The sequence below is a fragment of the Vulpes vulpes genome, chromosome 5 (genome assembly GCF_048418805.1).
Source record: "Vulpes vulpes isolate BD-2025 chromosome 5, VulVul3, whole genome shotgun sequence".
Classification (NCBI taxonomy): domain Eukaryota; kingdom Metazoa; phylum Chordata; class Mammalia; order Carnivora; family Canidae; genus Vulpes; species Vulpes vulpes.
The window spans coordinates 76,540,601-76,565,002 of record NC_132784.1 but is presented as its reverse complement, the minus strand read 5'-3'; the positions used below and the strand labels follow the sequence as shown (position 1 = coordinate 76,565,002).

Genomic DNA, 24,402 nt, shown 5'->3' with positions numbered 1-24,402 from the left:
ATTTAACAGAATAGATAATAATTAACAGATAAAGTAACTGAGTAGATCTATTAGAGTTTCTTTGAAGCTCTGATCTGACTGGAGAAAGATGGTATAGACTCAGGGTAACAAAGAATCATACTATAAAGATCATTTTATAGTCCCAAAGATGGTCCATTCTGTGCAAGTATGAAAAAATTAAATTCATCCTTTGCTGAAATTGTTGCAACATTCACGGGGGAAAACACAGAACTAGAAATCTAATTAATAACATTTGTATATATAGACGTGTGAGGGCAGAGGCTTGAGGCAGAGGCATTTCAGTCCCAAATGACATGGAGTAAAAATAAAATGCATGTGTCTGTGTTGTTCAGCTGCTAGGGGCAAGCACAGAATGATTTGCCCTTCCCAGGTAGGTTTCTGAGGCACTAAATTTAAAGAATCAAGAAAAAAATGCTTATATTTGGAAAAATGAGGTATTGAATATTTACAAAATTAAAAATGATTTTTTACTTATTTTCATTGGTTCATAGTCTGCAATCTGATGGCAGAAAAGAAGGAGTTTCCCATTTAAGCAGGGTGAGTCAAATCATTTTGATTAGCAAATGAACAGTTTTTACTTACTTATATCCTAATCAAAATTAAAAAGAAGAACACTGACTTTATTTTTATTTTTTCCCAGTAACAGTTGAGGTATCACAACACAAACACTAATTTGTGTAAATTCAACCCAGACAAACCACAAATCATATTTATTTAAATCTAAAAAAAAAAATCAGATCATCACCCATATGCCAGTTTTCACATATCAACAGAAAGACAGGTGCATGCATACACACTTGGAAGCCTATAAAAGATATATTTATTACTCTTGTTCCTGTCTCCATTTTTAATAAACAAGTCAGGTCTAAAATCCAAAGAGATGGAAATGTATGTGTTCAATACTGTATTTTCCACTTGGTTTTAGTATTTTTTTTTTTACTGGTCAAAAGAAGCACCCTTTGGCACCAGAACTCCTGCATGGTAAGTAATAAAAACATAGCAAAGTAGTAATATACTACTAGAGACAAGTTTATTAAAATATATCTAATGTCTCAATAAATACAAAAAAAAACAATGTGAATGGGAACAATTACAAACATATTCATTATTCTTAAATCAAAGATGCTCATTTTTCCCGAATTTAATACAGAGGCTTAAACAAATCGTGACTCTTGAAGAAGTCAGTGAATGTAAACATTTTATGCTCAATTCTATATTGGTTATTAAAATATAAGAATGCAATTTCCAATTTTGTGTTTGTTTCTTTCATATTATATCTGACCTGTAATGAACTTTCATTCATGATCAACCATTGAGATAAAAGCACTGCAGGTGAACACTGATCATATACCTTTTGGATGTCTCCAAATTTGGAATTAAACTTTCTGTAAATTCTATACCAAACACGTTATTTAACTTTTGTCAGCAACATAACAATGAAATTTGTCTTGACTACTGTCTGAAAATTAAGAATATAAAGAATAGAATGTGCTGACATAAATTATTTTTTATTTACAGATGATGCTTTCCTGAGTGTCGAGAGAGTTAAAAATCTTGATATACCATTTCTTGATCATTTCTGTAGCATTTTAGAAAAATCAAGAAGAATGGATGGAAAAAATTGTTCTTCCATGAATGAATTCCTTCTCGTGGGAATTAGCAATAAGCCTGGAGTTAAAGTGACTCTGTTTATCACATTTCTAATTGTCTATCTCATCATTCTTGTTGCAAACCTCGGGATGATCATTTTAATTAGGATGGACTCCCAGCTTCACACACCCATGTATTTCTTCCTCAGCCATCTCTCCTTCAGTGACCTCTGCTATTCTACAGCAGTTGGACCCAGGATGCTGGTAGGATTCATTGCCAAGAACAAGTCAATTCCCTTCTACAGCTGTGCTATCCAATGGTTGGTGTTCTGTACCTTTGTAGATTCTGAGTGTCTACTGCTGGCAGTGATGGCCTTTGATCGGTACAAAGCCATTAGCAACCCCTTGCTCTATACAGTCAGCATGTCCAGCAGAGTGTGCTCCCTGCTGATGGCTGGGGTTTACTTGGTGGGAATTATGGATGCTTCAGTAAATACAATATTAACATTCCGGTTATGTTTCTGTGAGTCGAATGTGATTAACCATTTCTTCTGTGATGTCCCACCTCTCCTCTTGTTATCTTGCTCAGACACACAAGTTAATGAGTTAGTGATATTCACCATTTTTGGCTTCATTGAACTGATTACTCTTTCAGGGCTTTTTGTGTCTTACTGCTATATTATCCTAGCGGTGAGAAAGATCAACTCTGCTGAGGGGAGGTTCAAAGCTTTCTCCACCTGCACCTCCCACTTAACTGCTGTTGCAATTTTCCAGGGAACTCTGCTCTTTATATATTTCCGGCCAAGCTCTTCCTACTCCCTTGATCAAGACAAAATTATTTCATTGTTTTACTCCCTTGTGATTCCCATGCTAAACCCTCTGATTTATAGCCTACGGAACAAGGATGTGAAAGAGGCCCTGAAGAAACTTAAAAATAAAAAGTGGTTTCATTGAAAACATGTATGTATGTATTTTTTCTCCCAATCTTACACTATAATTCATGGAAATCAAAATTGTTTTGAATACTATGGTGTGATTCAACAAGTATTTATACCATGTCCCAGCCATGCCAAAATGTGTCATTCCCTAAATACTCCATGGTTCATTTTATGTCTTGAATTTATATGTGGTACTCTCTATTTGTGGAAAATTTCTAGACTCCTAGTTTGCCAAATTTTTGTTTCTTCAATTTTTCATTTGTGCATGAATTGACTTTTCTAAGTGTTATTAAGTGTTTTCTAAGTACCTTTATGAGCTTTGAATTTCATGGTGACTCTGGCAATTTATTTACTAATATATCTTATCACCTAATTTAAATTATAATTTTAATTAAGTAATACTAAATTACTTATAATAAACTATAATTACCCATATGTAAAACAAACAAAACTAGACACTATGACCCCAAAGTACACTGTTCAAATATAGTGAAGGAAATTGTTGTTTGAGATGACTTCAAATTTACTTGTTTATGAGAAAATAAATTTGTCTATAAGAGTAGAGCTGGGGGCCCCTGGGTGGCTTGCTTGGTTGAAATTCTCACTCTTGGCTTTGGTTCAGGTCATGATCTTAGGTTGGTGAAATTGAGCCCCACATTGGGCTCCATGCTCCACAGGGTGTCTGTTTGCATTTCTCTCCCTCTGGCCTTCTTCCTATGCATGCTGTCTCTTTTTCTAAAATAAATAAACAAATAAAATCTTTAAAAAAATAAAGAGTAATGTGTTTTGATGGAAGAATGAAATAAGTTGTTTTTGTTGTTGTTGTTTTGTTTGTTTTAATTAGCTCTCCAATGATTTTGGGACAAGTAGCTTCTGTCTGGTAAAGGTGACTCTTCTAGGGGCAGTGGTGATAACAGATAGCCAGGTAGCAGCCTATGAAGATCATCCTGCTCATCAACACTTAATCTGTCATTCTCCAGTAATTCTTTCTAGCAATACGGGACTTTTACTTTTGCACTGGCAGCTAGACATAATGGCAAAGCTGTCTTTGCTGAGTACCAACTCTTATAAAGTTCCACTTCAACTAAATTTAGACTTCATTCCTTTCATCTCCCCCTACCTGGAGCAATAATGTGATTCATTTATTATTGATTGGAGTATGTTATTCCTTTACTGGTTTGTGAAGAGACCTTATTGTGTGTGCTATAGGCTAGTGACATTTCTACAGGGAACTTCTGTTACATAAATTGCTAGCAAAGACAAACTCAGTCTCTGAGCATTTATTTGCCTCCCCCACAATCCCCCAAAAAACCCATAAATTAAAAAATACTTCTTACAAATGCAATCTGGAAACTAAAGATAAAATAGGGACTAGCTGAGAGATTTAGGTAGATTGAAAAAGCATTCTATGCAAATGGTTCAGCAATTAGAGAGTGCTGAGGGAGACAGGACCTAGTCATCTGCGGAATTTAAAGGTAACCAGTGTGGCGGGATTCTATCACTGAAATTCAAGATTCAGTCACTTCCCCCAGAGGCTTTTCTTCCCTACAGGATTTGTTAAACTTGGTTCACACACCGTGGTGTGCTTGAGAACATTGTTGAACCCATGACTGTTTCCTATATCATTCCCTTCATTGTGTGCTAATGAACACTCCAAGTTCAATCATTTTTATCTCTTTCCTCAAGCACCATCATAGCATCTGGGTAAAGAAAAAAATATTTTCTAAAAAGTTAATTTTTATTGAATGTTTATTCATGGGGGCAAAAAAAAAAATCACTGAGTTCCGGTATGTGCCTTAAATACATTTTTGTATCATTTATGTAAGCACATAAAATAATTGTGAATGCTAAGAGTTAAGGGAAAGTTAAAGACATAAAAATTATTTGGAAAATAATTAAACCAAAGAGCCCTTATCTGGGTATTTACAAGATATTTGACAACTTAACTTGGCTCTGCTCTAGTTTGCTGATGGTGAAATTGAGACAGGAAAACTGGAAGGACCTCATAAGAGAAAAAGCTGTGTTTTTTTTTCCCTTTACTTCTTCTCTGGCTTCTATTCTTGCTAGCACCTACACCCCACCCCACTCTACACATGCCTTGGAATGCAAATAACACATGTCCTCCTTGTAAAGGACAAAGATGTAATGATAGCATTGTAGTTCTCCTGCACAGTAGATGATATATAAGGAATGTTGGAGCCTAGTCATGTGACTAGGGCAGACCACTGGCATTATCTCAAGGTCAAGATCCCTGGTGACACCTGGATGGCTCAGCGGTTTAGCACCTGCCTTCGGCCCAGGGTGTGATCCTGGAGTCCTGAGATTGAGTCCCACATGGGGGTCCCCTCATAGAGCCTACCCCTCTCTCTCTCTCTCTCTCTCTCTCTCTGTGTGTGTGTGTGTCTTTCATGAATAAATAAATAAAATCTTAAAAAAAAAAAAAGATCCCTGACTTCAAGGAATGAGTGACTTCTGAAAAACACCTAGACCCCATCCTTCTTCCGACCAGTTCTTGGATGCCTGAGAAAACACATGCACCAGACCATAATCACCAATAAAAATTTCAAACCCAAACAAAGAAAAGACTCCCTCTTTCCTTTTCCAAATCTCCCAGATGATCCATCTGTATTTCTCTCTCTCTCTCTCTCTCTCTCTCTCTCTCTCTCTCTATATATATATATATATATATATATATATATATACATACATATATATCTTCAATAAACTCTGCTTTTATCTCCTGCTGGCTCAGGTTTGATTTCTCTCCTGCATGAAGGCAAAGTCTTTTTTGGCTGACCCTGCAGGACCTCCTTCTGTGTCCCTGGATGCAGCCTGCGGGCATCAAAATCACTAAAGTGTCTTGTTTAGTAAACAGAGATAAGGACTTGCATTTGAAGGATCATACAGGAATAAGGGGCATCCTTGGAAGCCTGGGTGGCTCAGTCACTTAAGTGTCTGAATCTTGGTTTCAGATCAGATCGTGATCTCATGGGTCATGGGACTGAGCCCCATATTGGGCTCCAAACTCAGCACAGCGTATGCTTGGGATTTTCTCTCTCACTCTCCCTCAGCCTCTACTCCCTTCCTCCCCCCACTCACTCACTCTCTCTCAAATGGATAAATAAATCTTAAAAATAAAAAAAAGAAAAGCACAAGGGGAAATCTTCATTGTTTGCTACAATTACACAGGCTAAAAGCCATTCAATGTCTAAGGTTACCTAGATGTCATTGTTAGCTTTGGTGAAAATCTTTCAGATTGCCAGTAAAGCCCAAGTAAGATAATGAGAGTCCTTTGTTGTCCAGGATGAAATTCTTTTGGAGATTCTGAGACTTGGTAGGGGGTGGTATAGAAGTAAAAAACAAACAAATAAATGGAGGATGTTTCCTTTAGTCACAATGTCTTCTTAATTAGTCAATGCTATTTGGACATTTTACCTATAAATCAGGTATTCTTATGAAGAACAGCATGGCAGGAGTGTAATTTAATCAGACTAAAGCCCAAGCACAGATGGGTGTCAATCTTAGAATCTGAAAGATGCCACCTGCTACCACATTACTCTTCCCTAAGACAACTGGAGTGGGCTTAAGCTCAGATTTGATCTGTATCTTGGCTCCTATAAGCAAATTTAAGTCGAATGTGTGAACTAAAAAGAAGGAAACGTGAAGTGTATTAAATGAGGCATTTTAAGCTCAATAAAAAAGTGTTCAAAAATGGAACTGACTGATCTATAAAATTTGTGAAATCCTTGTGCCTAAATTTGTGAGAGTGGAAGATGAGTGACCATTTCATGAAAAACTAGGGAATTTAAGACCAAGATAGGAGCTTGGGATTAGGACCTGCAAAAGGTCAGTAGAGAAATTTCTCTTGATTTTCCACAGAAATTCAGACAGTGTTTTATCAAAATAATTTATGTTAACTTATCAAATCCAATCCTTATCATCCCCTTTACTGTCTATATCTGTAACTCATATGCTTCTCATAATGTACCCACTACTTACTGGTGGCAAATATAACTGTCCCAGGAGGACATTATCAATGTCTGCATGTAATGTGTCAATCATATGGGTCCATGTCCTCATTAGAGAGTGAGAGAGAGACTAAGGGAGGGGTCGAGGGAGTGAATCTTAGGCAGATGCTCCACTGAATACAGAGCTTGAGGTGGGGCTCAATCTCAGGATGCTGATATCATGACCCGGAGACCATGACCTGAGCCAAAATCAAGAGTCTGTCACTTAACTGACTAGCCACCCAGGCACTCCATGTGTGGCTCTTTCTTAAGAGAGGCAGGGAATTTAACCTAGTTTGATATCCTCCCTAGAAACATGCTATGCATTGCAGAAGCAGCAACAAAAGTTGGGTCTGAATCTGTTTGCAACTCACTATAACAGTGACCTTTAACAAATCACTTTTCCTTTTTGGGTCTCAGTACCACCCTTTCAAAAGAGGGGTCTTAACTAGATAATCTTTATCATATGTTCCAGGTACCATGTTTTGTATCTGAATTGATTCGATTCTATCAATAATGTACAAGCCTTCTTCTATCTGTGGGAAGATTAAAAAATAAAAACAGATATGGGGGGATATATTCGTACTGAAGGACCACATTACATCACTAGTCCAATTTGACCCAAAATAAAGGGTGGTAATAATGACAGATACCATAGGTTGTAGGAACCTCAATAGCATTAAACTGGACTCATTTTTCTGTCTTCTTGCTCTGCATTTTAACTTTAAGAGACACTTAATATAAGTGGATACCCAACTTTATTAGTCCTTGGGAAATCACATATTCTACATAATAGCTAAAATTAAAATGACAGACATCATTAAGTGTTGACAAGGATGTGGAACAGCCAGAAGGATTACACACTGAAAGTGTGATACTGGGAACATGGATTGGCATGTTTCTTTAGAAAGCTATGTAAAGATATTTATTAAATCTAAATTTTATGGGACACCTGGGTGGCTCAGCAGTTTGGCTCCCGCCTTCAGCCCAGGACGTGATCCTGGAGACCCAGGATCGAGTCCCACATCAGGCTCCCTGCATGGAGCCTGCTTCTCTCTCTGCCTGTGTCTCTGCCTCTCTCTTTGTATCTCTCATGAATAAATAAATAAATCTTTTAAAAAAATTCTTTTAAAAATAAATTAAATAAATCTAAATTTTATACATACATGTGTGTTCACATGTTTCCAGCTTCTGGTTTTACATGCAAGATAAGTGAATGCATACTTCCACCAAAGTACTAAAATGTTCAAACTAGCATTACTGGTATTAGAAAAAAATAAAATAACTCAATTGCCTATTAACATTAAAGTTAGATAAATAATGATATTTTTCTATGACGGATACTATTCAATAATGAGAGTTACATGGACTGTAACTGAGAAAATAACACGAATGGATTGCCCAAGTATGTTTTAGAATGAAGCAGCACATACTGTAGGCATCCACTAAAGTGTGAGTAAAAAAAAAAAATCCTAAAATAATCTATCATGATAAAAGTCAAGAAATTATTTACTCCTCAGGACTAGACAATTAATGACTTAAGAAAGAACATGTAGAAGTCTTTGTTGATTCTGATAATGTTCCTGTTCTAGGTCTGGTGTTTAAAAATACCACCTGGATATAGGGGTATTTTTAAAAAAATTATCCAGCAGTATACTTATCATTTAAGTTCTCTCTCTTTCTCTCTCTCCCCCCCCCCTCTCTATATATATGTATATGAATATGAATATAATACATATTATGTTATGTCATGTATTTATAGATGTTATATATATTATGTGTGTAAAAAATATATATTTTTAAAGTATTCTCTATATTTATTTTATACATCAGAAAGACTTTCCAAAAGCAAGGGCTATTCATCTTTAGATTATAAGAAACTTCAGAATGTTATTATTATAAAATTTCATCCCTAGAAATGTTTTATACACAATAAATCCAGCATATTTTTGTGAAATAAATGGGGCAACTTTCATATTTCTGTGAATAATTATATCTTTTACTGTTAATGTAAAGAAAAAGGCAAAATTGTCTTACTCAAACCGTAAGCACTTTTCATCCTCTTTAAAGCAACAAGGAAATTTAGTGACCTGCTTTTTCTTGGCACCATTTTCATGCACTAAACTTCCTCACAGTGGCCCATGACACACTTGCCCATGTCTCAAAGCCATACAACTATTTTGCAAAGAGAGGAGTTTATAAGTAAGCACTTGCCTATATAGGATTACATATACAAGCACCATGGTGTCAGGGAAGTCATGCAGGCAAAGATTTTTTGTCTCACTTGTTTGACCCTCATGTCTTAAATTCTAACTGACAATTTTTCATAATGTAAGAAAATCAACTGAATTAAAAACAAAGCTTTTTAAGATAGTAATTTTCCAATTTTTAATAATAATGTAGTCGCTGAAACTCAGATTTTAATGGAAAGGTATGAAGGGAAGTTAGATTAAATTGCCTATAAGGCAGTTAAGTTTAAGAAGGATTATTTAAGTTTTATTTAAACAGAATGCAACCTGAAGAGAATTTTCATCCCTGGAGGCATTTCTCATCTGATGAGAAAATGGATTTGGAAAATAAAGTTCCTAGGTAGCACATGTTTATTTTTGGAACACATAGATTTGGTATTTACTTGACTTTTTTAAAGAAATACATTAACTGCAGTAAGGCAAAATATAGAGCAAGAATATATTATTTACATTATAACCAAGGGTGGACTTTTAACAACATACAAACATCTGTACTTGTTAGCATCCTGCAATGATTCATATATTCTAAAATGTCACTCAGAACACAGTCAACACAGAGTGTCCCCCAAGACTGCCAAATTGCACAACCTGAAACTCACCATTTTACTTATTTTCTTGGCTTCCTGGATTTATGAAATACAGTGTTTATTTGATACATTTATATATTGGAATATGATTACCATCATAGCATTAGTTAACATCTCCATTCCATCATGTAATTATTGTTATTTTTTGTAGTGAGAACTTTTATTATCTAGTCTCCTAGCAACTTTGAAGTATCTCATGCAGTATTATATTGTAACTATAATCATAATGCTTTACAGTAGATCTTCAGAATTTATTCATCTTATAACCACAAGTCTGTATCCTTTGACCAACATCTCCCAATTCCCCCACTCAGTTCTTGTCCCTGGTAACCGCCATTGTACATTTTACAAGTTTTTGTTAGTTTGGCTTTTTTTAGATTTTATATATATATATATATATATATCTCATGTGTGTATATATATATATATATATATATATGTCATATCACACAGTGTCTTTATTTTTTGTCTAACTTAGCTCACTTAGCATAATGAGCTGCAATTCATCACACTGTAGTCAGGAAACTATTAAGGGCAAGTTCTTTGATTCTTAAGAACATAATACTATGAAACCACAGAAGTTTACTGATTTTATCTGGCTCTCATTTTCAGAGTCTGTATAATGAGGTTATTAAGGACAGCTCAGAAAATACAAGATAATAGTAAAAACATGTGATAATATATATGGATAAGTTAAATAATATATGAAAACCACAAAGAATTTGGTAAGATCTCCATACTTTTTGTATCACAAATCTAGTGTTGAATAAAGAGATGCTAAAAGGTATGGTTACAGGATACGGAATAGAGACATTTTATAGGGCAAAATAATGCCCTATATGTGTGTGTCTCTCATGAATAAATAAATAAAATCTTTAAAAAAATAAAAAAATAATAGCACAAAAACTTTTTTTTTAACAAACAAAAGTTGGTTTTGTTTTAAAGGAATATTCCAATACATTTTTTTTATATTTTTATTTATTTATTCATGAGAGACACACAGAGAGAGGCAGAAACACAGGCAGAGGGAGAAGCAGGCTCCATGTAGGGAGCCCAATGTGGGACTCCATCCTGGGTCTCTAGGATCACGCCCTGGGCTGAAGGCGACGCTAAACCGCTGAGCCACCCGGGCTGCCCTCCAATACATTTTTTTTAAAGGTTTTATTTATTTATTCATGAGAGGCAGAGAGAGAGAGAGAGAGAGAGAGGGAGAGAGAGGCAGAGACACAGGCAGAGGGAGAAGCAGGCTCTATGCAGGGAGCCCGACGTGGGATTCGATTCCAGGTCTCCAGGATCAGGCCCTGGGCTGAAAGCGGCACAAAACCACTGAGCCACCTGGGCTTCCCCTCCAACACATTTTTAATTAAAGTTTATCCCATAGGGTACCTGAGTACCTCAGTCAGTTAAATGTCTGACATTTGTTCAAGTCATGATCCTAGGATTGAGCTCCATGTCCTGGTTCCTGCTTAGTAATGAGTCTTCTTATTCCTTTCCCTCTGCCTCTCCTCCCCCCACTTATGCTCCCTCTCTCTCTCTGAAATAAATAAATAAAATCTTTTTAAAAATTAAAGAATAAAAGTTCATTCTCACACACGTGAACTATATAAGTAGAAACATTTACTTCTCCTCTTTGTTGAACATCTACCAGCCTAACAACAGGAAAATATTTAATACCACACATTTACTGACTCATTACTCATGCATAGTCTATATTAAGGATTGTAGGAGTGTAAAAAGACACAAATAGGCAAAACAGTAAGGGATGTTAGGTATAGTAAATGTTATACAGTTGAAGGAGAGCAGAATAGGCTTCTGAAAGCAGGAAATTAATCTCCCTGTACCAGGTAGTACAGTGATATCCTTATTACCAGAGAGGGAATTTAGGCCCAAGAAGGCTGTAAAAAAAAAAACAAAACCTTAATTCCTCACTAATATACTACCCTGAGGCCAAACCTCTGCCTTATCAATTCTTCACAGATTTATCAATTTCTTGACCAAAGGTACAAAGGCTGCCTGATTTGGTTACTTCTTTGAATCTCATATTTTATATGGGGCTTTCATATGTATGAAATTAAATTTGTTTTCTCCTGTTAATCTGTCTTATGCCAATTTAATTACTAGGCCACTGAAAGAACCTACAAGAAGGGAAAAGTTTTGCACCTCTACACAATCAAAAATATAGGTGGTTGAGATGTAGTTGAGAGAAAGGAAACAATGACTACTTAAAAAAGCAGTATGTAAGATTATCATATTTTCAAATGGAAGATGAAGCAGAAATGGAAGAAACAGGGTGAACAATGAAAAGGATCTGAAAATTATTAAGTTGAAAGTCTATTTGAATTTAATTAGACATTTGTTTTCACTGGAGGAGGCTGTAGATTCATGGCCATGAGCATAGCATTGGAATAAATTCTAGTAAATTTCTGACAATCAGTTGGTAATGAGCAAAGAATTGAAAGTTTAGCTTTTGAAGCAACATTCATGAGGGAAAATACAGAAGCAGAAATCTAATTAATCATGTTCATATAACCCAGAAGACTAAAGGCAGTCTTTAGAGATTAAAGTCCCCAAAGTCACAGTAGAAATAAAATGCCATCTGCTTTCTGTTCATGTGCCAGAAATAAGACCAGAAATATGATCATTTCAGGTAAGTTTCTAAATAACTAAATTTTAAAAGCATAGGATGCAGAGTACCTTACTAATTTTGGAAAAATTAGGAATTGAGTATTAAGGAATTTATAAATGAATCATTTTATACTTGCTTAACTAAGTTAAACAAATTCTGCAACCTATCATCCAAACAGTGATATTTCTTTATGAGTCCTGTGTGGAGTTGACCTTGTTTGTCATTTGTGTAAGGTTAGTAAAGATTTTACTTAGTTATATTTTAACCAAGTTCAATAGGTACACTATCACTGTTTATCACCATGCAAGTGATATTGTACATGTAAACTTGAGATTTGCTCTAGTTTTATAAAAAAAATAATAAAGATAACACATTACAAATAAATCCCAGTGTATATAGACTACATATCCTAGTATTTAAGTCTAGAAAAATAAAAATGAGACCACCACCCACACACATACAGAATGTGTATATAAACACAAGACAGGAGGTTATATATCTCAGAAACATTTGTTTTTCTTCTTTCCTTTTTTATTTTGATGGAAAAGACAACTTAAAACCCAAAGATATGCAAATTTATACATGATAGTCTGTTATTTCCTCTTCTGTTTATCACAGTCTTTGTCTTTCAAGGGATTTGTCCTATAGCAAAGGTCAGTCTTTTAAATGCATTCTAAATGCTGTGGCAAACCAGTGAGGAGGAGTGATAGAATAATTGTATAGAATATATTCATATTTCAGTAAACGCCAAAGTCAGCATACACCCATACATCAAACACTATACCATAATAATTTTCATGTATTATATGCAATATCATTTTCAGTGATAAACTCAATTATTTTTCTGTAATAAAGCAGCACATGCAATTATTATTATTTTTTATTTAAGTTATTATTGTCTAACACACATTGCCCAGTATCTTCTGGAGTTTTCTCAACAATTTGTAGTTTCTTTTATACTATTAGGGATCTAGAGCAAACTTTCAGTTTTTTCAGATCTAGTACTTGACACTGGACAACAGAAGCCTAGACAAGTAACATATCTCAGGAATGACATATGTAGTTAGAACCCACAGTTATCAACTTTCTATCCCAAACATGTTTAGTTTTTTCATAACACAATGATGTTTCTTTGAATGTGACACTCATTGGGCTCTTTCCTGAGGGTTAAGAAGATAATATTAAATCATATTTTGTCTTACAGATAGTGTATTGTGTATTCAGTAAAGTCGAATCTTGATCTATCACTTGCTTGATCATTTTTTAAACAGTTCAGAAGAAGCAGAAAGAAGGATGGACAAAGGAAATTGCTCTTCTTTGACTGAATTCTTTTTCTTGGGAATTACCAATAATTCTGGGATGAAAGTGACCCTATTCACCATCATTCTGGTTATTTATCTCATTAATCTCCTGGCAAATCTTGGAATGATTATTCTAATTAGAATGGATTTTCAGCTGAATACACCAATGTACTTTTTCCTCAGCCATCTCTCTTTCTGTGACCTCTGTTATTCCACAGCAATTGGGCCCAAGATGCTGGTGGATCTATTTGCCAAAAACAAATCAATTCCTATCATAGGCTGTGCTCTGCAATTCTTGATCTTCTGTACTTTTGTAGATTCTGAGTGTCTACTGCTGGCAGTGATGGCATTTGATCGCTACAAAGCCATTAGCAACCCCTTACTCTACACAGTCAACATGTCCAACAGAGTGTGCTCCCTGATGATGGCTGGAGTTTACTTGCTGGGAACGGCAGATGCTTTGATACACACAACATTAACATTCAGTTTATGTTTCTGTGGGTCAAATGAGATTAATCATTTCTTCTGTGATGTACCTCCTCTCCTATTGCTCTCTTGTTCAGATACACAGGTCAATGAGTTAGTGATATTCACCATTTTCGGCTTCATTGAACTGAGTACCATCACAGGAGTCCTTGTCTCTTATTGTTATATAATCTTATCAGTCTTAAAGATCCGCTCTGCTGAAGGGAGGTTCAGAGCTTTCTCCACCTGCACCTCCCACTTAACTGCTGTTGCAATTTTCCAGGGAACTATGCTCTTTATGTATTTCCGGCCAAGCTCTTCCTACTCCCTTGATCAAGACAAAATTACTTCATTGTTTTACACCCTTGTGATTCCCATGTTAAACCCACTGATTTATAGCCTAAGGAACAAAGATGTGAAAGGGGCTCTAGAAAAATTGAAAAATAAAATATGTCTTTAAGTATTTATATATCACACATGCACACATAGTGATTGTTATTTTCATAAAATTATATGGTATGATCTATGAAAAACACAATTTTCTCAAATACTTAAATAAATTAGTATCTGTACTAAAATTCATCCATAGGAAAATGCTCTAGTTCCTCAAACCTATCTTGCTTCACTATGGTCTTCAATTTATTTATGAAACTACTTTATGCAAAACATCCTGACTCTTCTAAATTTGCCATATATCTATTTGTATATTTTTCATTTAAGCATTATTACAAGTATACTCTGATTTACTGTTGAGTAGTCATTATGTACTTTTTGTACATTTACAGGCTTTGCATTTCATCACAAACCCAGTAGTTCTAAACTAATTAATTCCATAATCTAGAGGAATAAACAAATGTTAATTAGCTAAGCACTCAAATAGTTCATAATAAGCCTTAAAACTCTCATGAAGTAAAATATTAGGAGTTAATCTAGATAAAATGAAAAATATCAAAAAAAAATGAAAAATATCTAGAAATAAATGGAAAAATTCTAGAATGTCAAAAGCTAGTGTGCAGAAGAAAGACTTCCCTGGATGATGATATTCAATTTCATATCTTAAAAAAAAAATGCAAGTTGGAAAGTAAAAGATTCTAGGCAGAGAGTCTGACAGTTACAGAAGTCTTGAGGTGAATAGTTCTATACCTTATCCCTTTTTGGTATTTTTGGAATTCACAAAGTCCAACATGTATAGGTTATAAAGAGTGATGTAAAGTACCTTGGTAAATTACATCATTGTGCTGAAATTATTAAGTCCATCACATCTTGATGAGTAATTTAAAGTTTCCTTAACATCTTTCCCCTTCTTAGCTCTGGTTAAATGTCCCTTTTTATAATTCATAGGCAACCATCTCCTTTAAGTATTGTTTTAATATTGTTTGGTTTATTAAATCACTACCTCCAGTATAAGATAGTAAGCATTCTTTGTTCAAGGATTGAGCATTCTATACCTGTTATCCTAAGCACCTGTGTCTTGTCAAAGACAAGAAATGGCAGAACAAACATACATCAAATGAGATATTAAGTAACATTTTTAAGAGCTTATTAGACATCAATAACACAATTAACTGAGGGTATGAGATATGGATTGAATAAACATACACATATATTTTATATCTCTTCAGAACATACATAAAATGGTGTGGATACTAAAGTAATGGATCTATAAAGAACTACATATTAATTACACTAGAAATAGAGTGTCTTTCCATGTACTTGCTCGATATATGCCATTTCATCTGTCTGTACTCTACTTCCTGATGGTTAAAACACTGCATTCGCTTGTTGAGACAACATGGGCATGGCATATATTTGCAGGATCATATAAGATGCAAGGACACTCTTAATTATTAATTACAATTATAAAAATTAAAAGCTACTGAATATAGGGGCACCTGGGTGGCCCAGTTGGTTGGACATCTGACTCTTGGTTTTTGGATCAGGTCATAATTTCGTGGTTTATGTGATTGAGCCCCATTTTGGGCTTGGTGCTCAGCAGGGAGTCTGCTTAAAGATTTTCTCCCTCTGTCCCTCTCCCACTTGTGCATTCTCTCTCTCTCTCTCTCACAAATAAATAAATCTTTTTTTTAAAAAGCCATTGAATATCTTAGATTTTCTAGTTGCTATTTTGAAATGCCTTCATATAAAAACATATTAAAAAAAGACATAAACCCAAGAAGGTTCTCCAGTTTTCAAAGGAGCATTTGTGAGACCCCTCACCTGTCATACAGTATCATGTTGGGGAAAAAAAATCTATGGAGCATATTTTTTTAATACAAAAGGCTTTAAATGTTTGTATCTGAACCGTATGTCCTCAGTTAACACATATTCTTTTGAAATTGTTACTTATGAGCAGGAGCATAGTAGAAAATACTATTTGAAATACATTGTACAAAAAAAGTAAGGTGTAAGTAGATTGTTGGTAATTTAGGGAATGTGATATGTTATTTAGTTAACCCATCTCTCTCCCTTTCAACAGCTATATATTAACAACATCTAAAGACATCAGTCTTTAGACTAATTTGATCTATATATTGGCAGTTTTATCAGATCTAGTGAGTTTGAACTAGAGGGAAGGAGATTTTATTTTATTTTTTTATTTTATTTTATATTTAATAATAAATTTATTTTTTATTGGCATTCAATTTGCCAACATACAGAATAACACCCAGTGCTCATCCCGTCAAGTGCCCCCCCTCAGTGCCCGTCACCCACTCACCCCCACTCCCCGCCCTCCTCCCCTTCCACCACCCCTAGTTCGTTTCCCAGAGTTAGGAGTCTTCATGTTCTGTCTCTCTTTCTGATATTTCCTACCCATTTCTTCTCCCTTCCCTTCTATTCCCTTTAACTATTATTTATATTTCCCAAATGAATGAGACCATATAATGTTTGTCCTTCTCCGATTGACTTATTTCACTCAGCATAATACCCTCCAGTTCCATCCACGTTGAAGCAAATGGTGGGTATTTGTCATTTCTAATGCCTGAGTAATATTCCATCGTTATACATAAACCACATCTTCTTTATCCATTCATCTTTCGAGGGAAGGAGATTTTAAAGAGAAGGAAATTCTAAGCCCAAAAAATGTAATTTCAAATGTAGAATTGACTAATTTAATTAATTATGAACTTCCTTTCCCTGAATTTTGAGAGGTTTAGTAACAATTGTGGGGAACAATTTTTAGGGGATTTGTGCTTCATATAGAAGCTTGAGTATATGGCTTACCATAACTCTTCTATCTTGTTATTTTACCTAAATAAGGAACCTCACATCAAAGGGCTTTGATATATTCTAGCCTACTTCAATCCTCATCATTCTCTTCCCTCCATAATCTCTGTATCACATATACCAAATGACTGATAGCAAATATTATAGTCAAAATGCAGCTTTTTGGAGTAAAGGAGAGGTCTTTAAAGATGATGTTTTAAGAGACCTCAAATTCTCCTCCTCCCATGGGTACCCCAAATTAACAGCTACAGACAGTACAACTCCCTCTAAAAGAAAACAAGAAACTATCTGAGTAACTATTACCGAATGCACAAATGAGAAAATATCCACATTAAATCAGAAGAAAAGCTAAGACACAACTTTGCTATAAACCCCACCCTTGGCACAGGGACATATAGTTGGGAGGGATCCCCTGGCTCCCAGCCTCTCCATGAGAAGTGAAAGGTTTATACCCCACATCCAATGTCCCAACATTTAATAGTCCCACTAAAGGGACTGACTTCCAAATCCTCTCCCTCCAAAGGCCAATTAGTCTTAAATCACAAGATTCATAAGACTATAGCAAATAAAATAAGAGCTCCAGCTATCACACCAGAGCTCAGAGCAAAGATAACAGAAAAGCCCATCTCTCAGTCTTGTCTTTTGTACAATTTAGAAACCTAAGTGTCAGGCTTCTGGTTTTGCATGCTTCTAGGAGCTGATTGGGATCCTCTATGTACACCAGAGAAGCCTATGGATATGTCCCCAACTTTCCCTCCCGTTGACCCCAAATCACCAATATCTCCCGGGAAAGAGTTTGTACACATGCCTGCACCCCAGTTTTTGCAACTGTATTCTTAGGAATGTATTCCCACATCATCGGATTCTGATAGCCAACAGTGTTTCCATTCAGCAATACCATAGGATTTTAAAATCATTTCAAGCATATTTTCCAACCATTATGGTATGAATCTAGAACTCAAAAAGAAGACAAAAACTTCACAAATTTGTGGGCATTAAACACCATGTCCTTGAACAACAGTAGGTTAAAGATGAAACTCAGAAATACCTCAAAAAATATCTTGATAGAAAAATGGAAACAATGCATCGAAAGTTAAGGAATACAGCAAAAACAATTCTAAGTAAGAAATTATAGTGATAAATGTTACCATAAAGAAAAAAAAGAAATGAAATAAATAGCTTAACTTTACACCTCAAGGAACCTGAAAAGAAAAACAAACTAAGCCCAAAGTTGGTGGTAGGAAGGAATTAACAAAGATCAGAGCTGAAATAAGTGAAAGAGACACTAAAAAGAAAATAAATAAGATCAATCAAACTAAAACCCGGTTTTCTGGGAAGATAAAAGACAAATCTTTAGCTAGACTTATCAATACAAAAACAGAGAAGACTTAAATAAATAATATTACAACTGAAAGAAGATACATTTCACTTGATATTACATAAATATATAGAATCATAAGAGGCTACTACGAACAATTATATGCCAACAATTTGGACATCCTAGAAGTAAAAAGTAAGTTTCTAGGACACACAACTAAAATTATATGCCAACAATTTGGACATCTTAGAAGTAAAAAGTAAGTTTCTAGGACACACAACTAATCATGACTGAATCACAAATAAATAGAAAATCAGAATAGACTAATTGCTATCAAGGAGATTAAATCAGTAATCTAAAACTTCCTCAAAGGAGACCTGGGTGGCTCAGTGTTGAGCATCTGTTTGGCTCAAGTTGTGATCCTGGTGTTCTGGAATCAAATCCTGTATCAGGCACCCCACAGAAAGCCTGCTTCTCCCTCTGTGTATGTCTCTGCCTCTCTGTGTCTCTCATGAAGAAGTAAATAAAATATTTGAAAAAATAAATAAAAAATTAAACCTCCTCAAAAGGAATATTCAGTACCAGATATCTTCATTGGTGAATTCTACCAAATATTTTAAGATGTAATAGAAAGATCTTCTCAAACTCTGCCAAAAATTAGAAAAAGAAGCAATCCAAACTCTTTTATGAGACTAGCATTACCCTGATACCAGAACCAAAGAAGGACACTACAAGAAAATTAAAGGTCAATATCCCTGATGGACATAGATACAAAAAGCTTCCACAATATATTCACAAGCCAAATTCGACAGTGAGTAAAAAGAATCATAAGCAATAATCAAGAATCCAGGGATACAGGAATTTCCAACATCCCTAAATTTATGAATGTCTTATACTACATTAACAAAACAAGAGTTTAAAAAAATATATGATCATCTCAATAAATGCAACAATCTTTTATGATAAAACTGTCAGCAGACTTGGTAGAGAGGGAAATTACCTCAACATAAATAAAGATAATATATAAAAAGCCCACAGCTAACATAACACTCAACAGTGCAAAGGTGAAACTTCCCCTCTCACATGAAGAGTAAGACAAGGACATCCACCCTTGCCACTTTTATTGAAAACAATACTGAAAATACTGAAAATCCTAACCATAGCAATTAAGAATGAAAAGAAATAAAATCCTCCAAATTGAAAAGGAAGAAATCCAATTGTCTCTATTTGCAGATGACATGATATAATATATATAGGACCTTTAAAGACTCCACCAAAAAACCAGAACTAATAATATATATGTTATACATTATAAAAAATATATATTAGATATTATATATGATAGTAAATAATATATTATATATATCAGTAGAGTTACTGGATATAAAATCAATATACAAAACATTAGTTGTTTTTTTATGCACCAACAGTGACTTGTTAGAGAAATTTAAAAATAAAATGCCACTTACATTAACATAAAATAAAATACTTAAGCATAAATTTAATCAAGGATGTGAAAGAACTATACACTAAAAACTAGAAGTTATTGATAAAAGAAATTGAAGAAGACACAAATAAATGCTTATATATTGGAAGAATTATATAAGAATTATATAAGAATATATAAATTCATGCTTATATATTGGAAGAATTACTGTTCAGTTGGAAATCAGGAAGTGTGATGTTTCCAGTTTTGTTCTGGTTTCTCAAGATTGCTTTGGCTTTTTAAACTTGTTTTTTTGTTTCATACTAACTTTAATATGGTTTTTCCTATTTCTGTGATAATGACCATTGGAATTTTAATAGGGATTGCATTGAATATGTAGATAACTGTAGGTAATATGATGGCTATTTTAAAAATATTTGGAGAGGACACAAAATTACATCTCAATACTTCTTAACTTTGTAAAAGTTGCAATGAATGAAAGAAAACTGTTAAAAAAAAAAACAGAAACAGGGATCCCTGGGTGGCGCAGCGGTTTGGCGCCTGCCTTTGGCCCAGGGCGCGATCCTGGAGACCGGGGATCGAATCCCACATCGGGCTCCCGGTGCATGGAGCCTGCTTCTCCCTCTGCCTGTGTCTCTGCCTCTCTCTCTCTCTCTCTCTGTGTGTGTGACTATCATAAATAAATTTAAAAAAAATTAAAAAAAAAAAAAAACAAAACAGAAACAAATAGAGCCCTGGTGTTCCCTAAAACTTCTTTTTTAAAAGGATTTTATTTATTTACTCATGAGAGATAGAAAGAGACCTACAGAGACACAGGCAGAGGGAGAAGCAGGCACCCTAACTTTATCAGCAATATACTACACTTGATCTTAGCCAAAAGGCCGAGAAGCGATTTTATCAGCAATATAACAATGATATTTGAACCTGATATGGGACTTGATCCCAGGACCCCTGGACCTTGATCTGAGCCAAAGGCAGATGTTCAACCACTGAGCCACCCAGGCATCCCAGGCCTCTTCTCTGTATAAATGTATGTATGACTTCTATAAGCTGAAGTAGTTTGTAAAACCTCTTTATCTACTCTTCTTTCTGTCACCAATTCATCTAATCACTTAAAATATTTACCGACTAGCAGTAAATTAGACATTGCTTGTGCAAATCCTGGTGCTAGGGCTATAGGATATACAGAAATTAGCCAAGGCCAGCTATTATTTCTAAGGAATTTACAGTATAGTAAAAGACATACATCTGAATGAAATAAAAATAATTCAAGAAAACGTTTGCTAGGTATATGGATGTTATTGTCATAAAATAATTGAAATCCTGTTGGATAACATGTAGTTGAAAGAATGGCATCAAATGTGATTCATGATAAAAACGTATTAAATATAACAGTTGAAGAATGGTTATACTTCTAAATGGGAAAGGAAAAGAGATTGTTTCTGAAGTGAAAAAAAACACTATAAAAGTAATTAGTAATACATAATGCTTAACAAATAAAATAGTAATTTTATTTAATAAATTAAGCATAATGAATAATAATTGAGATAAAATAATTACATAATAGTCTATTTAAATTTCATTAGAAGTCTGGAGGAAGATGGTACAGACTCAGGGTAGAATGAATCACACTATAAAAATCATTTTACGGTCCTAAAGATGATCCATCTGGTTCAAGTGCAAAGAATTTAAATTCAGCCTTTGCTAAAACTGTTGCAACATTCAAGGGGGAAAACACAGAACTAGAAATCTAATTAATCACATGTTTGTATAATAAAGAAGTGTAAGGGCAGAGGCTTGAGATACTTCAGTCCCAAATGATACTAAATAAAAACAAAATGCAATCTGTATTCAGCTAACAGGGGCAAGCACAGAAGGACTTGCTCATCACAGGTAGGTTTCCAAGTCACTAAATTTAAAGAATGAAGAATAAAAAATGTTACATTTGAAAAAATGAGTAATCAAATATTAAGAAAATTGTAAATGAATATTTTTTTACTTTTCTTCCTTTGGATAATAATCATCAATCTAGTGGCAAAAATATATTTTTTCTTATAAAGTAGGATGTTTTGGAGTAATTTTCATTAGCAAATGTGTAGTTTTACTTATACCTAAACCAAAGTAAAGAAAAACATTTTTAATCATGTGAAAGAAAATCATTTTTAATCATTTGTTCTAGTTTTAAACCAATAATAAGATATCACAATACAAATAAAATTTGCAAAATATCAAAAATATATATTTTGTTCCCATTTCTAATTTTTTGAGATTATTTATTTTAGAGAGAGAGAGAGTGTGAAAGCAGAGGGAGGAGCAATAGGAGAAGGAAGAGAATCTTAAATAGACTCTACCCTGAGTGTGGAGCCTGACTTGGGGCTCAATCCCACCACTCTGAGATCACGACCTGAGCCAAAACCAGGAGGCATATGCCTAACCAATTACACTACCCTAGTGTCACTCCCTTGTCTTATTTTTTATGAAAAAGTCAACTTAAATAACCAAAAAGATGGAACTGTATATGTTAAGTTCTCTTACTTTCATTTGTTTTTAGCATTTCTCCCTTTGCTGGTCAAGGGACATGACTTCTAGCACCAGACTACCCCTGAGTGTAAGTAATAAAAATGTGGCAAAGCAGTAAAAATGTTGTATTCTTTATTATTTTAAAATTGGATATCTGTTTACTATTATCAAATTTAATACATTCTTAAAGAAATCATAATTCTTGAACTTGGTAAGTGTAATTACATTCATACTCAACTGGATATTTGTTTTTCAGATACAAGGATGTATATTCAGCTTTGTCTTTAATTTAGATGTCTTTCAAATTATATTTGACCTGTGTTGAGACTTCATTCTTAATTGGCTACTGAGATAAAGCAGGGAAAGTGCACACAAGCCATATACTTTGTGGGTGATCTCCAAATTTAGAATCAAACTTTCCCTAAATACTATATCAAACAATTTTAACTTTATCAGCAATATAACAATGATATATGTCCAGGTTTTTTTCTGAAATAAATCCTTTCTGACACATAGATTATATTTTTCTGAGTGTCAAAAAGAGTTAAAACCTTGATATACCATTTCTTGATCATTTCTGTAGCATTTTAGAAAAATCAAGAAGAATGGATGGAAAAAATTGCTCTTCTGTGAATGAATTCCTTCTCGTGGGAATTAGCAATAAGCCTGGAGTTAAAGTGACTCTGTTTATCACATTTCTAATTGTCTATCTCATCATTCTTGTTGCAAACCTCGGGATGATCATTTTAATTAGGATGGACTCCCAGCTTCACACACCCATGTATTTCTTCCTCAGCCATCTCTCCTTCAGTGACCTCTGCTATTCTACAGCAGTTGGACCCAGGATGCTGGTAGGCTTCATTGCCAAGAACAACTCAATTCCCTTCTACAGCTGTGCTATCCAATGGTTGGTGTTCTGTACCTTTATAGATTCTGAGTATCTGCTGCTGGCAGTGATGGCCTTTGATGGGTACAAAGCCATTAGCAACCCCTTGCTCTATACAGTCAGCATGTCCAGCAGAGTGTGCTCCCTGCTGATGGCTGGGGTTTACTTGGTGGGAATTATGGATGCTTCAGTAAATACAATATTAACATTCCGGTTATGTTTCTGTGAGTCGAATGTGATTAACCATTTCTTCTGTGATGTCCCACCTCTCCTCTTGTTATCTTGCTCAGACACACAAGTTAATGAGTTAGTGATATTCACCATTTTTGGCTTCATTGAACTGATTACTCTTTCAGGGCTTTTTGTGTCTTACTGCTATATTATCCTAGCGGTGAGAAAGATCAACTCTGCTGAGGGGAGGTTCAAAGCTTTCTCCACCTGCACCTCCCACTTAACTGCTGTTGCAATTTTCCAGGGAACTCTGCTCTTTATATATTTCCGGCCAAGCTCTTCCTACTCCCTTGATCAAGACAAAATTATTTCATTGTTTTACTCCCTTGTGATTCCCATGCTAAACCCTCTGATTTATAGCCTACGGAACAAGGATGTGAAAGAGGCCCTGAAGAAACTTAAAAATAAAAAGTGGTTTCATTGAAAACTTACATGTGCATATTTTTCTCCCAGTCTTACCCTATAATTCAAGAAAATCAAAATTGTTTTGACTAATATGGTATGATCTAAAAAATATCTGTAATACGTTTCTGCTGTACCCAAATGTGTCATTCCCTAAATACTCCATGCTTCATTTTATGTCTTGAGTTTGTATTTGGTAGCATTTATTTGAAAATTTCTAGACTCCTAGTTTGCCACATTTTTGTTTCCTCAATCTTTCATTTGTGCATAAATTGAATTTTCTAAATGTTATTGAGCGTTTTCTAGGTACTTATTCCATTTCTATGTGTTTTGCATTTTATAGCAAATCCAGTAGTTTTCACGCTGATGAATCTTGTCTTCCTATGGAAATGACAAATATTAATTAAATATTTTTCAAATTTTTTATGATAAACTGTAATTATGCCATGAAGTAAAAGGATTGAGCCCTATGAAACCATGCACAATGTTCAAATAGAGTGAAGAATGTTGAAAAGTGCTTTCTGGTAATGGAGACAATCTGGGATCTAAATGAATAGTAAGCATCAATGGAGAGAGGCATGTAAGTAGAG

General features: G+C 34.6%; 3 protein-coding genes across 3 annotated transcripts; all 3 read left to right on the top strand.

Moving 5' to 3' along the window:
* Positions 1-1,628: 1,628 nt before the first annotated feature.
* On the top strand, positions 1,629-2,564 carry LOC112911994 (olfactory receptor-like protein OLF2). Its single transcript, XM_025988723.2, has one exon. The coding sequence runs from the start codon at positions 1,629-1,631 to the stop codon at positions 2,562-2,564; it is 936 nt and encodes a 311-aa protein (XP_025844508.2).
* Positions 2,565-13,307: 10,743 nt separating this feature from the next.
* LOC112912036 (olfactory receptor 5W2-like) lies at positions 13,308-14,243 on the top strand. The gene has a single exon (XM_025988764.2). It carries the CDS (start codon positions 13,311-13,313, stop codon positions 14,241-14,243), a length of 933 nt encoding a protein of 310 aa, XP_025844549.1. The 5' UTR covers positions 13,308-13,310.
* Positions 14,244-22,898: 8,655 nt separating this feature from the next.
* On the top strand, positions 22,899-23,834 carry LOC112912040 (olfactory receptor-like protein OLF2). Its single transcript, XM_025988769.2, has one exon. It carries the CDS (start codon positions 22,899-22,901, stop codon positions 23,832-23,834), a length of 936 nt encoding a protein of 311 aa, XP_025844554.2.
* Positions 23,835-24,402: the final 568 nt, after the last annotated feature.

What these genes read in the sequence shown, in the direction of transcription:
- LOC112911994 (XM_025988723.2), top strand. Translation starts at nt 1,629, where the DNA reads ATGGATGGAAAAAATTGTTCTTCCATGAATGAATTCCTTCTCGTGGGA.
- LOC112912036 (XM_025988764.2), top strand. Translation starts at nt 13,311, where the DNA reads ATGGACAAAGGAAATTGCTCTTCTTTGACTGAATTCTTTTTCTTGGGA.
- LOC112912040 (XM_025988769.2), top strand. Translation starts at nt 22,899, where the DNA reads ATGGATGGAAAAAATTGCTCTTCTGTGAATGAATTCCTTCTCGTGGGA.